General features: G+C 58.8%; 5 protein-coding genes across 5 annotated transcripts; 3 read left to right on the top strand and 2 right to left on the bottom strand.

Annotated features, from left to right (window-relative positions):
- The first annotated feature begins 665 nt into the window (after nucleotides 1-665).
- Nucleotides 666-2,576, top strand: THITE_2114309 (glycosyltransferase family 15 protein). The gene is made up of 4 exons (XM_003652591.1): nucleotides 666-1,104; nucleotides 1,167-2,042; nucleotides 2,103-2,391; nucleotides 2,457-2,576. Exons 1-4 carry the CDS (start codon nucleotides 1,054-1,056, stop codon nucleotides 2,522-2,524), a joined length of 1,284 nt encoding a protein of 427 aa, XP_003652639.1. The 5' UTR covers nucleotides 666-1,053; the 3' UTR covers nucleotides 2,525-2,576.
- Nucleotides 2,577-2,993: 417 nt separating this feature from the next.
- Nucleotides 2,994-3,620, bottom strand: THITE_36172 (putative mitochondrial 37S ribosomal protein MRPS12; the record flags this gene model as incomplete). Its single annotated transcript, XM_003652592.1, has 3 exons — nucleotides 2,994-3,068; nucleotides 3,153-3,446; nucleotides 3,522-3,620. 3 exons carry the CDS (start codon nucleotides 3,618-3,620, stop codon nucleotides 2,994-2,996), a joined length of 468 nt encoding a protein of 155 aa, XP_003652640.1.
- A 520-nt stretch (nucleotides 3,621-4,140) lies between these two features.
- On the top strand, nucleotides 4,141-5,769 carry THITE_2114314 (uncharacterized protein). Its single transcript, XM_003652593.1, has 3 exons — nucleotides 4,141-4,342; nucleotides 4,437-5,606; nucleotides 5,668-5,769. The coding sequence occupies exons 2-3, from the start codon at nucleotides 4,534-4,536 to the stop codon at nucleotides 5,711-5,713; spliced, it is 1,119 nt and encodes a 372-aa protein (XP_003652641.1). The 5' UTR covers nucleotides 4,141-4,342; nucleotides 4,437-4,533; the 3' UTR covers nucleotides 5,714-5,769.
- A 1,197-nt stretch (nucleotides 5,770-6,966) lies between these two features.
- THITE_2114319 (uncharacterized protein) lies at nucleotides 6,967-10,153 on the top strand. The gene is made up of 4 exons (XM_003652594.1): nucleotides 6,967-7,565; nucleotides 7,625-7,888; nucleotides 7,947-8,927; nucleotides 8,999-10,153. Exons 1-4 carry the CDS (start codon nucleotides 7,142-7,144, stop codon nucleotides 10,105-10,107), a joined length of 2,778 nt encoding a protein of 925 aa, XP_003652642.1. The 5' UTR covers nucleotides 6,967-7,141; the 3' UTR covers nucleotides 10,108-10,153.
- Nucleotides 10,154-11,722: 1,569 nt separating this feature from the next.
- On the bottom strand, nucleotides 11,723-13,375 carry THITE_2114323 (uncharacterized protein). The gene has a single exon (XM_003652595.1). It carries the CDS (start codon nucleotides 13,281-13,283, stop codon nucleotides 11,820-11,822), a length of 1,464 nt encoding a protein of 487 aa, XP_003652643.1. The 5' UTR covers nucleotides 13,284-13,375; the 3' UTR covers nucleotides 11,723-11,819.
- Nucleotides 13,376-14,453: the final 1,078 nt, after the last annotated feature.

The raw sequence follows: 14,453 nt of genomic DNA on the forward strand, positions 1-14,453 counted from the left end.
AACGGTGCATGTAAGGTGCTGACTGCGTCGGCTGGGGCAGGGATTAACCCGAGAATACCATCCTCACGGTGCCATGAATGACTTGGGCAAGAGGGGAAAGATACGTAGCCTTTTTAGGTCGGTGCAACAAGGCCAGCTTTAGCTGTGCCCAGATGAATCAGCTTTACCTTACTGCTTGTAGTGTGCACTTGCTAAGCTTTGGGCGCTCGTCTTCCCTACTTAAGTTATTTTCTCTGGGTTTCGCTTTCCTCCCTTCACAGACCTTGGTTCTTTGGCAGATGGCGTGGGCAAGGCATACGGAGGATTGTGTGTCACCATCCTGTAAAAGAGCGGCGCGGCCCGAGATCCTGTAGAAGAGCGGCTTGGCCCCAGAAACAATCCGCGATCCTTCGATGCTTCGCAGGCCGCAAAGGGTATCCGTCGTCGATGTCGAACCGGCGAGTGAACGTCTGAACCAAACAGTTGGGGGCATGCGCCGGGCGTTCTGGAAAGCAGGGGTCTTGCAATACGTTAGTGTATTCCGTACCTGGTATGTATTCCGTACGCAGTACGCGTTCGGATTCGGAATGCGAGATTGGGGCTGACGTATGGATGACGAGTCACCCCTTAATATTTTCCCCGCCAAAAGGCTGGCACCCCTGTTAAGATTGCACCAAGGCGTTCGAGTCGAAACCACAGCCCACGTTTTGACTAGCGCAGGTCGTGCAAGGGCGGCGCCCTCCGGAAGTTCTGCGACCGTTGTCCTTTGTCACTGGCCTGCTGGTCGAGTGGCACAACACATTTTCCAACCCAGGCTTCGAGTCTCTGATCTCTGTGGTGGCCCGGCTTCCCGAAGCACGATATGACGGAGCATTGAACATATGCTCCCAGCTGGACACGACGTCCGCCCACATGACTGCCTCGCCCTGGCTTCCGCAGCCTTCCGTAGATCCAGCACCGTCCGAGAAACCCAAACGCCTGGAACCCTCGAAGTCGGCCGCCTTTGTCGCCGATCGCAGTGAATCCCCAAATATTGGAGAGAAACGACCGCGAAATCAATTGACATCGCACACCATGGCGACCGGGAGCGCTCGCCATGTGCGCTACGTTCTCATAGCCTGCTTTGTCAGTCCTTGATGTGTTTCCCTGCAGGAGACGGCCATGGGCTTGGCTGACTGCGTAAATAGCTCCTGGCCGTTTTCTACTTCGTGTCCAACTCGCGAGACATCTCCCCTTCACTAAGCGGCCAATTCGCCGGCACCAACACCAAGAGCGGAAATGCCCCCGAGGCGCAGCAGCCAGTCGACGGCAGCAGTTCGTCCGTCGCGAAAGACTCGCCGAACCAGGCGAAGATCAAGACGAACTACGACCCCTCGGAGTTTCCCATGGCTCTGAAGCCTGGCGATCCCGGCTGGGACGACCTCGCGGGAATCAAGGACGGCCCTCGGATGAACGCTACCTTCGTGACGCTGGCTCGCAACTCAGATGTGTGGGAGATAGCCAAGTCAATCCGTCAGGTCGAGGACCGCTTCAACCGGCGATACAATTACGACTGGGTGTTCCTCAACGATCAGCCTTTCGACGACACCTTCAAGAAGGTGACGACGTCCCTCGTGTCCGGCAAGACCCACTACGGCCTGATCCCCGTGGAGCACTGGTCCTTTCCGGAGTGGATCGATCGGGACAAGGCCGAGAAGGTCCGCCAGGATATGAAGGAGGCCAAGATCATCTACGGCGATAGCGTCAGCTACCGGCATATGTGCCGCTTTGAGTCAGGCTTCTTTTTCCGCCAGGAACTCATGATGAACTACGACTACTACTGGCGCGTCGAGCCGAGCATCGAGCTGTATTGCGACATCCACTACGACCCGTTCCGGTTCATGCACGAGAACAACAAGAAGTACGGCTTCGTCATCAGTCTCTACGAGTATATCGAGACGATCCCGACGCTGTGGGACAGCGTGAAGAAGTTCATGAAGAACCACCCGGAGCACATTGCAGCCGGCAACGCGATGGGCTTCTTGAGCGAGGATGGCGGTGAGACGTACAACAAATGCCACTTTGTAAGTTCCACACAGCCTTCAGTTTGGGTACTGTTCTCTGACACTTACAACTTCTCTTAGTGGTCCAACTTCGAGATTGGTAGCCTCAACTGGCTCCGTTCCAAGGCTTACATCGACTACTTCGAGAGTCTCGACCGTGATGGTGGTTTCTTCTACGAGCGCTGGGGCGACGCTCCGGTCCACTCGATCGCTGCTGCCCTTATGCTGCCCAAGGAGGAGATTCACTTCTTCGAAGACATTGCCTACTACCACGTGCCCTTCACACACTGTCCGACGGACGACAAGCTGCGGACGGCGCTCAGGTGCCACTGCAACCCCAACGAGAATTTTGACTGGAAGGGCTATTCTTGTAAGGCTCTCTCTGGCGCTGCTGCGCTTCCGCTTATCATGGCTCTGACGGCTAATTCTTCGCAGGCACCACCAGATGGTTTGATATCAACAACATGGAAAAGCCGGAGGGCTGGGAGGACCAGAAGAAATAGTTCGATTTCCGCAAGCTGGGTTAGCTATGGGTCATCTCAAGGAGGACGGAGGTTGTCAGCATCTTGAGGCGTCTGCCCCGTCATGTGACTGAACTGGATTTCACCTACAGCCTGCGCATTAGAGGAGGGCGGGAAAACGGATTTCGCGGAAAACAGATGCGACGGTTTGGCTTTCGAGTGAGGGTCGTGGATTTTTCCGGCTTGCACGGGTTTCGTTGCACATATTGCTGTACTTGTTTTAGGGAAAGGCCAATGCGGGAGGCTTCATTCAGGTTTACTTGGCTGACGAATTGCTCGAGCAACAAGTTTGTCATCTGAAGATGGTTCAAATTTACAGGGATATGGTACATCAACGTGGCTGCGAAAGCATGACAGCCGCCCGCTTGTCTAACGTTCTATAAGCCTGACGCCTCCCGTGACCTCGTGCCTCTGCCGTTCCTATCTCTTGCCTTGCGCCATAACTCTCGGCTTAGCCAACCGACGCCTTCTTCGGCTTCTTGGTTCCGTATTTACTCCTGCTGCTCATTCTGCTGGCGACACCGCCCTGCAAGACAAGCCCCCAAGTCAGCCATCAACCCCACAACGGCGGAGCGTCAAAGGGAAGCGAGGGTGAAGGGCCATTGCTCACCAAGTCAAGCGCCCCTCTGACCAGATGGTACCGCACACCGGGACAGTCCTGACTCCGCCCGCCGCGCACCAGCACCACGCTGTGCTGCTGGATGTTGTGGCCCTCGCCGGGGATGTACGCCGTGATGACCTTGCCCGTCGACAGCCGCACGCGGGCCGTCTTGCGCTCGCCCGAGTTGGGCTTCTTGGGCTTCGTGATGCCCACCTTGATGCACACGCCCTTGAGCGCGGGCGACTTGATCGCCGACAGGGCCGGCGAGACGGCGTGGCGCGCTCGTTGCGGTTTGCGGCAGCCCTAATTCGCGGAGGAAAGAAAGCTGTTAGTTGCGTGGATGGTGTGGATGGATCGGCTACATTGGCTTGAGCGCACCCGCAAGACTTGGTTGAGCGTCGCGCTCTGCGGTGCGGTCGAGGAAAATGCGCGGACGATCGGGGCTGCCGGCGAAGGTGCCGGTTTTGGCAGTGTCATTGGGCGCAGCGCTGGCCGCAACGCCAGGGTGCGGAGGAAGGCCGTCGCCATGGTGGGTTGTGCTGTGGCCGCGAAGGATGGCCCTCCTCGTCCAAGCAGACGGTCGTCGACTTTCGGATCGCGATCTGCCAATTCGTGATGGATCCCAGGCCCAGAGCCAAGAGCCCAGTTGGGAAGTTTGGCGTCACGGGCTCCGGCACGTGATGAGCGCGGCAATTGACGGTTTAACGGGACCCTGGCTGGTCAATGCTCGGTCACATGGGAGCCAGTGAACGCCCTGTTTCGAGACCGCCGCCCTGCGGCAAGCCATTTTGTGGGGTAGCCAGTTGCCTTCTTGGAAGGTAACCTCGGCTTTGGTCAGAGTGAACCCGTGCCTTGGGGACCGCGCAGCCTTCGACCATGTAAACCCGTGCAACATCCTCATTTGAGTTTCCGGCTGATGCCAACTACTCTCCGAAAGTGAAGCCCAGCGTGCTACTCCTACACTAGCTCGGACGAAGCGGGACCATTCGGATTCTGTCTAATCTGCGCTGCCACGATCGTTCCGTTTCACCCCACCACGGTGCTTTCACAGTCCTCTGCCCCTCGCTTTTCTTCCCGTTTCGTCGCAAGATGAGGTCTTCACTCGTGAGAGCATTGCGCCCTGCGGTGCGTAGGAGTCCCGCCGTCTCCGCCCCCAGGTTATTGAACAGAACTCAACCCGCATGCTCTGTTGGCCAATGGTGAGTTAGCTCTCTGAGCCAGCCGGCAGGAGGTCCGGCGGCGGCAATGCACGTACAGTACGCTGGTCTAACTGGACAACTTCTCCCACGACAGCGCCCGCTCCCTCTCGACGACTGCGGTTCGCCATGACGCCAGTCTAGCTGATATCACGCCGACCCCCATTACGCACCTCTCCGAGGTCGAGTCCGCCATGGCCGACACGGTGCGGAAGTTCGCCAACGACGTGATCCTGCCCAAGGTTCGGGACATGGACGAGGCGGAGCAGATGGACCCTGCGGTCGTGGAGCAGCTGTTCGAGCAGGGTCTCATGGGCGTCGAGATCCCCGAGGAGTACGGCGGTGCCGGGATGAACTTCACGGCCGCCATTGTCGGCATCGAGGAGCTTGCTCGCGTCGACCCCTCCGTGTCCGTCATGGTGGACGTGCACAACACGCTCGTCAACACGGCGGTGATCAAGTGGGGCAGCCCGTTCCTCAAGAAGAAGTACCTGCCCCGTCTCGCCACCGACACGGTAGGGTCCTTCTGCCTGTCGGAACCCGTCAGCGGCTCCGATGCCTTTGCGCTGGCCACCAAGGCTACCGAGACGGAGAGCGGATTCAAGATCAGCGGGAGCAAGATGTGGATCACGAACAGCATGGAGGCCGACTTCTTCATCGTGTTTGCCAACCTCGACCCCAGCAAGGGCTACCGGGGCATCACAGCTTTCATCGTCGACAAGGGGATGAAGGGCTTCAGCATCGCCAAGAAGGAGAAGAAGCTGGGCATCAAGGCGAGCAGCACCTGCGTGCTCAACTTCGATGACGTGGAGGTGCCCAAGGAGAACCTGCTCGGCGAGCGGGGCCAAGGCTACAAGTACGCCATCTCGCTGCTGAACGAGGGCCGCATCGGCATTGGCGCCCAGATGACAGGTCTCGCGCTTGGCGCGTGGGAGAACGCGGTCAAGTACGTGTGGAACGACCGCAAGCAGTTCGGCCGGCTGGTGGGCGAGTTCCAGGGCATGCAACACCAAATCGCGCAGTCGTACACCGAGATCGCGGCGGCTCGGGCGCTCGTGTACAACGCTGCGCGCAAGAAGGAGGCGGGCGAGAACTTCGTCATGGATGCTGCCATGGCTAAGCTCTACGCGTCACAGGTTGCTGGCCGTGTCAGCGGGCTGGCGGTGGAATGGATGGGAGGTATGGGCTTCGTCCGCGAAGGCCTGGCCGAGAAGTTCTGGAGGGACAGCAAGATCGGTGCCATCTACGAGGGCACAAGCAATATCCAGTAAGTTGGCACCAAACGCTGTGCAGTTGGTTCAAAGTGCAGGCTGCTGACTGTCGTGCAGGCTCAACACCATCGCCAAGTTACTCCAAAAGGAGTACACCCTCTAATGACGGGCAATACCTGCCGATTTGGCCGTTGAAACGGAGTTTGGTGCCGATGACCGGGCTGAGAGCGGCTGGTTTTCATGTTTCCTGCACCTAGTAGGCAACGGGATGATATCAATGCTCCTGAAAGCCAGGTTGGCCCACGGCGAGGTTGGCCCACGACGGAGTTCGCGAGGTGCGACAAGCGGGCGTGCCCGGTGGGAAGTTACTCCTGCGGGCTCGGCCTTCCCCGACAGCTCCCGGCCGAACACGGTTCACGGTTTCTTGGTTAACAAGCGATAGAGAATCCGTAGAACTGAGAAATCGCTCTATATGTGACGGCCTACTCTCTGTGGACGTTTCTAGTATACAGTCTGATACAGTGTGATCTGCCGGGGCTCTCATATCCCACGCTAGGGAAAAAGTGGGTTTCCTTGGCTCGCCTCTGGCTGAGATCCCGAGTCCTACCGGGAGTCAAGTCCTACTCAGGTCAGGTACCGTACATACACTACGTCAGGTACCTTTCCCTTGGCGAACGACACGGTGCCTGACTGCCTAACAATTATCCAGAAGAGACAATGACATTCTCGACGAATAACTGCCGTCCATGTGGAATCAGATCGGTGACCATTGTGTATTCTAGTCCGTTATCCCGCAAAAATACCGCTGATTTGGAGACGAGCAGTGCGTGATGGGCCATTTTCTCATACTGTGTATCTGTGTCTGTGAACCAGAAACTCTTTCCTCCTCCTGCCCCGCAGAGAACGATTGCAGGGGGTGCAGAAACCAGCGATTTGGCAAACTGCTTGGTCCCGCGGGAAACGACTCGCAGTAAGGCTTGTCATAGCTTGGTTTTTCCAAACGCTTTCAACTGCGGCGGAAGGACCTTGGAGGTGCGCAACCGTTGTGGGCTGCTTTGTTTGGTTTGTTGCTTGGCCTCGGGCCAGTTATCGGCCGGCTCTTGCTCTTCGTTAGGTACAGTACCGATTGCCTTCTTCAGCATGCATCCCGACCCCACCCCACATCACTCAAGGTACCACTGTACCTACTAACCCCTCAGCAGCCCGCTGCGGCGCCTGGTGCTCCATAAACTCCCCTTGAACCATCCTCGCAGCTTCTGCTGTTGTCCTGGGCACGAGAACCTGGACCCAGGTACCGCGCTCCCGTCCTGGTCAACAAGGGCTGTTGCCATTTACGAAACACAAAACCCCGCCATAACTCGTCGTTGACGACAACCCGCGACAGCCACTTGGAGCAACACAACCCGAGACACCACCCCTCGGCGCCAGCACTCGCGCGACCACCAGTGCTTGCTTGGTCTGGCCCGGCACGCGAGCTGCCTGTCGCCGGCTTGGAGACGAGAGGAAACCTGGGACCACTCTATCTCCTGCATCCCTCACAACCCCGCCCCTTGACGTTCTGTGCGGCCCGCCGCGCAGCACAGCAGTCACGATGAACGACGACGAGAAGATCTTGGACATTTCCAAGAAGATCGAGCGCGAAAAGGCCTTGATCAATGCTGCCAATCTCATGCGCCAGCAGACGAACAATGAGGCCGTCCGCTCGAAGCTCGACACCCAGATGCGCGAGGGGCGACGCAACCTCGAGTTCTTCGAGGAGCGGCTCCGCGAGCTGCAGATGCGCCGCCTGGGACAGTCGGTCGACAACATGTCGCTGAGCGGGTCTACCCTACAAGGCTCGGTCAGGAGTGCGGAACAGGGAGGTAATGAGGCCGGAGCCCCGGCGCCGCCGCCCAAGGACACCTCCGGCTACGGGCAGTACGGCCAGGGTGATCTCATGCCGCCTCGCGGGCCGTTCTCGGCCCAATCGCCGCACTCTTCGATGCCCAAGGCTCGACCAAACTTCACCAAACTCGGTACGATACCCTCGTCCAGGTAGCGAGCTCCTATGTTGCTGACATGTGCCCCTACTTAGACCTCATCAAATTTGATACCCCATACCTGGGTCCACGCATTCAGTTGATGCTCTCGCAAATCCAATTCAAGCTCAATGTCGAGGAGCAGTACCTCAAGGGAATTGAGAAGATGGTCCAGCTCTATCAGATGGAAGGGGACAAGAAAAGCAAAGCGGATGCTGCCGCCCGGCGGATTGAGAGCAGTCAGAAAATTGTGCTGCTGAAGCAAGCGCTCAAAAGATACGAGGAGCTGCATATCGACATGGATGCCGATTCACCGGATGGTAAGTCCAAGCCTGACAGGTCTTGCTCCGTTCCGGCTCTTAACTGGAACTGCCGCAGATGATAGTATCAACATGCCGAATCTGAGAAAGCCTCTGACCGGCCAGCTCTCCATCCGCGTCCTCGCGGTCAAGGACGTCGATCATGCTCCGCTGAGCCGTTTCTCACGAGCGCCGGAGACTTTCGTGACCATCAAGGTGGAGGACAACGTGGTCGCCAGAACGAGGGCGTCCAGGACCGACAGATGGGAGGCCGAGTTCCACAACATTTTTGTCGACAAGGCGAACGAGGTGGAGCTGACGGTCTACGATAAGCCCGGCGAACATGCGCTGCCCATCGGGTTGCTTTGGGTGAGGATATCTGACATTGCCGAAGAGCTCCGCCGAAAGAGAATCGAAGCCGAAACGAACACGATGGGCTGGGTATCCGCGGACCGCCTGGGCTCTGCCCCCCGGGTTCCTCCGCCGCAGTTCCCCATGGGCGCGCAAAGCCCGCAATTCGCCGGGCCGCCGACGTCCCCTTCGACGCAGCCAAGCCCAGCCTATACTCAGCCGGCGCCTGTGCATCCTCCTGTTGTGTCGCAGCCGATCGACGCCTGGTTCAACCTGGAGCCTACGGGACAGATCCAGCTCAGTCTCAACTTCATCAAGGAGAACAGGGCGCCCCGGCCGATGGACGCAGGTCTGAACCGCAAGGGTGCTGTCCGTCAGCGCAAGGAGGAGGTGCACGAGATGTACGGCCACAAGTTCGTCCAGCGCCAGTTCTACAACATCATGCGCTGCGCGCTCTGCGGGGACTTCCTCAAATACTCGGCCGGCATGCAATGCGATGACTGCAAGTACACATGCCACACCAAGTGCTACACCAGCGTCGTCACAAAGTGTATCAGCAAGAGCAACGCCGAGACCGACCCCGACGAGGAGAAGATCAACCACCGGATCCCCCATCGCTTCCAGCCTTTCTCGAACCTCACGGCCAACTGGTGCTGCCATTGCGGCTACATGCTCCCGATTGGCAAGAAGAACTCCCGGAGATGTGTTGGTAAGTACAGCATGCGTTTGCTTGTTTCGTTCAGTCTTTATCTCTCGTCCAGTGACTAACCGAATGGTCAGAATGCGCCCTCACGGCACACGCTCAGTGTGTACACCTTGTCCCAGACTTCTGCGGCATGTCGATGGCCGTGGCAAACCAGATTTTGGAAGGCATCAGGTCGACGAAAAGGACGCGCCAAGAGAAGGCGTCGTCCATGAGCGAGCGGACTCTAAGACCAGGGACCAAGGGATCCGCAGGAAGCACCCAGACGGGAGCCGCTTACTCGCCGTCATCCCAGGGTTATCAACTTGCGTCTCCCGAGGCTACCGAAGCTGCCAAGCTCATGTACAACCAGACTTCACCCCAGAGGCCTTCTACCGCCGGGACTTCGGCCGCCTCCAGCACCGCATCCGCCGCCGCTGCCGCGGCCATGAGCCCCAAGCCACCTACTCCGGCCCAGCAACAGGCCGGCCAGATCCCCGATTTCGGTCCTGGACATTATGGTGCTGCTGCTGGGTATGGACGCCAGCAGGATGAGAGTCCGTACGGCGCACCGGCGCAACAGCCGCAGCCGTATGGCCAGCCACAGCAGCGGAAGTACAACCCGGCGGACTACGCCAACATTGGAGTATACCCAGGGCAGCCTCCAGTTCAGGCGCGACCCCAGCAGCAGGTGCCGCAACCGCAGTATGCGCAGCAGCAGATGTACCAGCCGCAGCAGCAGCAGCAGGCAGTCGCACCGCCGAAGCAGCAAGCGGTGCCGGCACAGGTGGAGCCGCAGCCGGCCGGTGCCACTGGAGTTCCCGTCCCAGCCAAGAAGCCGCTGCCGTCGGCAACGGATCCCGGTACAGGGCAGCGTATCGGGCTTGATCACTTCAACTTCCTTGCCGTGCTTGGTAAGGGCAACTTCGGCAAAGTCATGCTCGCCGAAACGAAGCGATCCCGTAAGCTGTATGCGATCAAAGTGCTCAAGAAGGAGTTCATCATCGAAAACGACGAGGTCGAGAGCATCAAGTCGGAGAAGCGGGTGTTCTTGATCGCCAACCGCGAGCGCCATCCGTTCTTGACCACGCTCCATGCCTGCTTCCAGACCGAGACGAGAGTCTACTTTGTGATGGAGTACATCAGTGGTGGCGACTTGATGCTGCATATCCAGCGGGGACAGTTTGGCACGAAGCGTGCTCAGTAAGTTACGATGTTACCTCGAACTGCAGGTGCGGTACGTTAATCATGTCAAAGGTTTTATGCCGCCGAGGTGTGCTTGGCGCTCAAGTACTTCCATGAGAATGGCGTCATCTACCGCGATCTGAAGCTCGACAACATCCTCCTGACGCTTGATGGCCACATCAAGATTGCCGATTACGGTCTCTGCAAAGAGGACATGTGGTACGGCTCGACAACCAGCACCTTCTGCGGTACACCGGAGTTCATGGCGCCCGAGGTAGGTTGCAGCTCTCCATTCTCCAAGAAAAACGAACTCTTACTAAAATTCGCTCAGATCCTGCTCGATAAGAAATACGGCCGGGCCGTCGACTGGTGGGCCTTTGGCGTGCTGATCTACCAGATGCTGCTGCAGCAGTCGCCCTTCCGCGGGGAGGACGAGGACGAGATCTACGACGCGATCCTGTCGGACGAGCCGCTGTACCCGATCCACATGCCGCGCGACAGCGTGTCGATCCTGCAGAAGCTGCTCACGCGCGACCCGGACCAGCGGCTCGGCGGCGGGCCGACCGACGCGCAGGAGGTCATGTCGCAGCCCTTCTTCCGCAACATCAACTGGGACGACATCTACCACAAGCGCGTGGCGCCGCCGTTCCTGCCGCAGATCAAGAGCGCCACCGACACGAGCAACTTCGACAGCGAGTTCACCAGTGTCACGCCCGTGCTGACCCCGGTGCAGTCAGGTGAGCCCCATCCTACCCGTTGGGCATCAGCCTTCATTCTTTCTTCCTTTCTTCTTCTCTTCTCTTTTCCTTTCTTTTCCTTGCCTGCCGCGGTCGCTGACGTAACATTTTTCTTTTCAGTGCTCTCCCAGGCCATGCAGGAAGAGTTCCGCGGCTTCTCGTACACGGCAGATTTCGACTAGAGTCCGTCAGCTGCTGGCGCCTGTGCGACGAGCCGGGCCTGGACTACTCTCGCAGCCTTGGGCCATCGCCTCGGTCGTTGATTACGGGTGTTTCTGTCGGCCGACCGACGGACGGGAAGTGTTCATCACAGCCGTGGCTGGTGCCTGCGTTGGATTGGCTGTTGCTTGGTGTCAGCCGCCCACCTATGGCGTGCCCTCTGTGCGTATGTCACCAAGAGATACCCTTTCAATTGTTTAGTGTGACATGCCCGGCGGTGGGTGCGGAATTCATCGTCGGAGGCTGGGGGAAGGAGCATCGACGGGCATCGTGGAGTTTAATGAGGGGGTTAAGGGGAGTGGCGATGATGAGTCCACGATGTCCTTAATGGTGGTGGGGGGGCAGACGAAACATGGCGCTGTGTGTTTTGACTGTGAAGGGTGATGCAGGGCTTGCTAGCAAAACAGAGATCATGGTTCATGGCGGTTGCTGTCTCTCTCTCTTTTTATCAAAGACTGCTCAAAGTGGCTGGCCGGAAGCTTTCCAACTGGAGTACGGAAAGGCTGCTGTCTTGCAAGATGCCACGAGGCGAGGGATGAATAGTACATTTCGGTTCTTCACACCTGTTTGTTCAAACTGCTAGCAAATGCCCATAGAGTGCAGCTTCCCTAAGGGAGGGGGAAAATCCGCTGTATACAATGTGAGGTGGTCCCAGGGAATGCATGCTCCTGGTCCTTAAAGGCTCATGAAGTCATTAACTGCAAGTCTATTGAAGTCTAGCGTACATAGGTTGTATACAACATGTACAAAGTCTGAGCCATCAGCGCTGAGGGGAGAGTCATGTGCTCGTGCTCCGCAGCAAAGCGAGCGCGAGCGCTCCCGCGATGGTAGCCCCTGCTGCGGCCCCCTGGAGGGCGATGAGCGACGCATCGCGCATCCGCAAGTCTATCTTCCGCTCGCTGTACAGATCCAACACGTCTGCCTGGAAGCGTTTCGGGTCCTCCCAGTAGTCCAGCAGGACCTCCTTCCAAGGTTTCCTCGGCACTTGTTCCGCTGTCACACCCAGGGAAGAAGTGCCCGGGGCGGGACCAGTCCCGTGCCCCTCCACCGCGAGAGGCTCCTCCGCGGCAGTGCTTGCCCCCGGCTCAGCCGCCTGCCGCTCATGCAACCGGCTCGCCGCCAGCGCGGCCCTCACCTCCTCCAGCTCCCTCCTCACCTCATCCATGACCCCCTCCTCCCGCTCGGCGATGCCCTTCATCAGCCTCTTCCGGCGCCACGGCTCGGCCACAAACTGCAGGACCAGAAACAGCACCACGTTGACGCCCATCAGGCCCCAGGTGCCCCAGGTGGACTGGCGGCGGATGCGGTCGCTCCAGATCTGCTCCTCGTGGTAGCGCTTGAGGATGCCGGCGGTCAGGGCGGCGCTGAGGCGGGCCTCGTCCGTCTCGGCGTCGGTCAGCTCGGCGGCGGCGGCGGCCACGTCGGCCTCGAGCGTGTGGTCGCTGCGGTACAGCGTCGTGAAGCGCTCCAGGTCGGCCGGGTTCCACGTGTCCTTGCGCGCGAGCAGCGTCGTGACCTCGCGCTGGGTCGCCGCGCGGTGCGCCGTCAGCGACTTGTAGGCGTGCCGCGCCGCGCGCAGCCGCTCCTGCGCCGCCGCCAGCTCCTGCTCCAGCTCCGTGTTGCGCGCCTTGATCGCCTCGATCGCCGAGTAGCCCGTCAGGTCGTTGAGCTTCTGGGTGGCGGTGAGCGCGCGCGCCTGGAGGTTGTCCATGAAAGTGCTGAAGCGGGCGGAGAGCGGGTGGCGGTGGGTTTCGGTGAAGGACGGGAGCGACGAGTCGGGAGGGTCGCTCGAGCGGGGCGGCGCGGATGGGTCGGCGGTCTGGGAGGGCGCGGAAGCTGGATCTGGGGAGCTAGGTTCTGCAGGGGAGGACTCGGCAGCAGACGGTGCGGCCTCTGGCTCGGAGTGAGGAGGTAGATCGGGGGATGGCTGTGGGGTAGGCGATGGTGTGCTTGCCGCTGCGGCATCTTCAGGGACGGTGGACTCCGGCCCCGGTGTCCTGCTGTGGTCCTCGGGACTGGGTGGTAGCGGCTGTCTCGGCGGCGGAGGGGCGGTCGAGAAAAGGCGGGCACGGGTTGGGGCGGCCCGGCGATTGTAGGCGGCGGCGGCGGCTCCAGCATCGATGCTGCAGCGGAGGCATAAAGGCGGCGTGAACTGCAGTTGCGACGCCGGTCTTGGTGCTGCAGCGGCAGCTACTTGACGCAGAGGGCGCGCAGCTACCCGAAACGCTGTGTGGGCGGACATTGGGGCTTGCAGCTCCAGCCCAGGGGGGCTTGCGGATCTTGCAAGGCAGTTCGGATCTCGAGATTCGGCGCTGCGGGAAGGGGAGCAGGAGCTCGGCACGAATCGGTTCTGCCACCTCGGAGCGTCACCGCCCTCGAGCTGCCATGACCCTAACCCTGAACTGTGGTGTTGGGACGCAACATCAAGGGGCTTGGAAGTCCAGACTGGTGATCCACTGCTCAGATCCAGTGCTCAGAACCAGTGCTCAGAAAAGTAACAGGGCACACTGGCTGCGGGTAATGTTATCGAATCGCCGAACCACCTCCAAAAAGTCAAGGGCGCCCAATTTAAAATACCCTCACTTCTCCTTGAGACATATTCCGACATGTCATAAATTTATCACGCCCGCGCCTCCGTGCTCTCCTAGCATTTGGCCAGCGGTCGTGGGGGAGTCAGAGGGTAATGTATCCGGGCAAGTCGAATGGGTCGGCCGCCCAAGGAAGCTGAGGAACAGCCCTCCCGCGCCCCTGGAATGGGATGGGGTCACACAAGATGATGATCGTGAACACAATACGTGGCCTGAATGGCTCCCACGACATACATCACGTCAACGAACGCCTGCTTGACAGAGAAAGCCCCGTGGCAGTGTGGTAGAAGATTGTCAGGCTCAGACCTGACAAGAGTCTGCTGCGGGCCCAAGAAGATTTGGAGGATGTATCCCATAATATTCTACATGTTGCTATGGAGTATGCTCCCAGGACATCGAAGCATTGAGGCAGCGCATATTCTACCTCCTTGCTCTGATTTTATTCTTCTGGACTTGGGGATCAAACCGGGCCACCCCGAATATCTGCTTGGTTTCATACTGGTGAAATGGGCAGCCGTCAGTTGAGTCCCTGTCTGAAACCGTCAAGCATAATAGCTCGGATTGTCCAACTGCCCAAGGTTCTCCCTCTCCTCATGCCGCACGCCATTCTCGCTTCAGTCACCCAAGTAACAAGGCAAGCATTTCTCGGAGTATTTGATTAAAAAAAAAAAAAAAAAAAAAAAAAAAAAAAAAAAAAAAACTCAAAGCAAACACCACCGCTAGTTGACCTTAGGAACGCTCCTCCCCCAGCTGTTAGCCAGGCACCGGGCCCTTTTCAATCATCCCCATCGCCGAGAAAGAAAGAAAGAAAGAAAGAAAGAAAG

This window comes from Thermothielavioides terrestris, chromosome 2 (genome assembly GCF_000226115.1).
Source record: "Thermothielavioides terrestris NRRL 8126 chromosome 2, complete sequence".
Taxonomy (NCBI): domain Eukaryota; kingdom Fungi; phylum Ascomycota; class Sordariomycetes; order Sordariales; family Chaetomiaceae; genus Thermothielavioides; species Thermothielavioides terrestris.

Bases quoted from the DNA above. Each gene is read 5' to 3' on its own strand.
- THITE_2114309 (XM_003652591.1), top strand. From the start codon at position 1,054: ATGGCGACCGGGAGCGCTCGCCATGTGCGCTACGTTCTCATAGCCTGC. The intron at 1,105-1,166 runs GTCAGTCCTTGA...CTGCGTAAATAG, and splicing joins ACGTTCTCATAGCCTGCTTT to CTCCTGGCCGTTTTCTACTT. The intron at 2,392-2,456 runs GTAAGGCTCTCT...AATTCTTCGCAG, and splicing joins TGACTGGAAGGGCTATTCTT to GCACCACCAGATGGTTTGAT.
- THITE_2114314 (XM_003652593.1), top strand. From the start codon at position 4,534: ATGGCCGACACGGTGCGGAAGTTCGCCAACGACGTGATCCTGCCCAAG. The intron at 5,607-5,667 runs GTAAGTTGGCAC...ACTGTCGTGCAG, and splicing joins GAGGGCACAAGCAATATCCA to GCTCAACACCATCGCCAAGT.
- THITE_2114319 (XM_003652594.1), top strand. From the start codon at position 7,142: ATGAACGACGACGAGAAGATCTTGGACATTTCCAAGAAGATCGAGCGC. The intron at 7,566-7,624 runs GTACGATACCCT...GCCCCTACTTAG, and splicing joins ACCAAACTTCACCAAACTCG to ACCTCATCAAATTTGATACC. The intron at 7,889-7,946 runs GTAAGTCCAAGC...GAACTGCCGCAG, and splicing joins GGATGCCGATTCACCGGATG to ATGATAGTATCAACATGCCG.
- THITE_2114323 (XM_003652595.1), bottom strand. From the start codon at position 13,283: ATGTCCGCCCACACAGCGTTTCGGGTAGCTGCGCGCCCTCTGCGTCAA.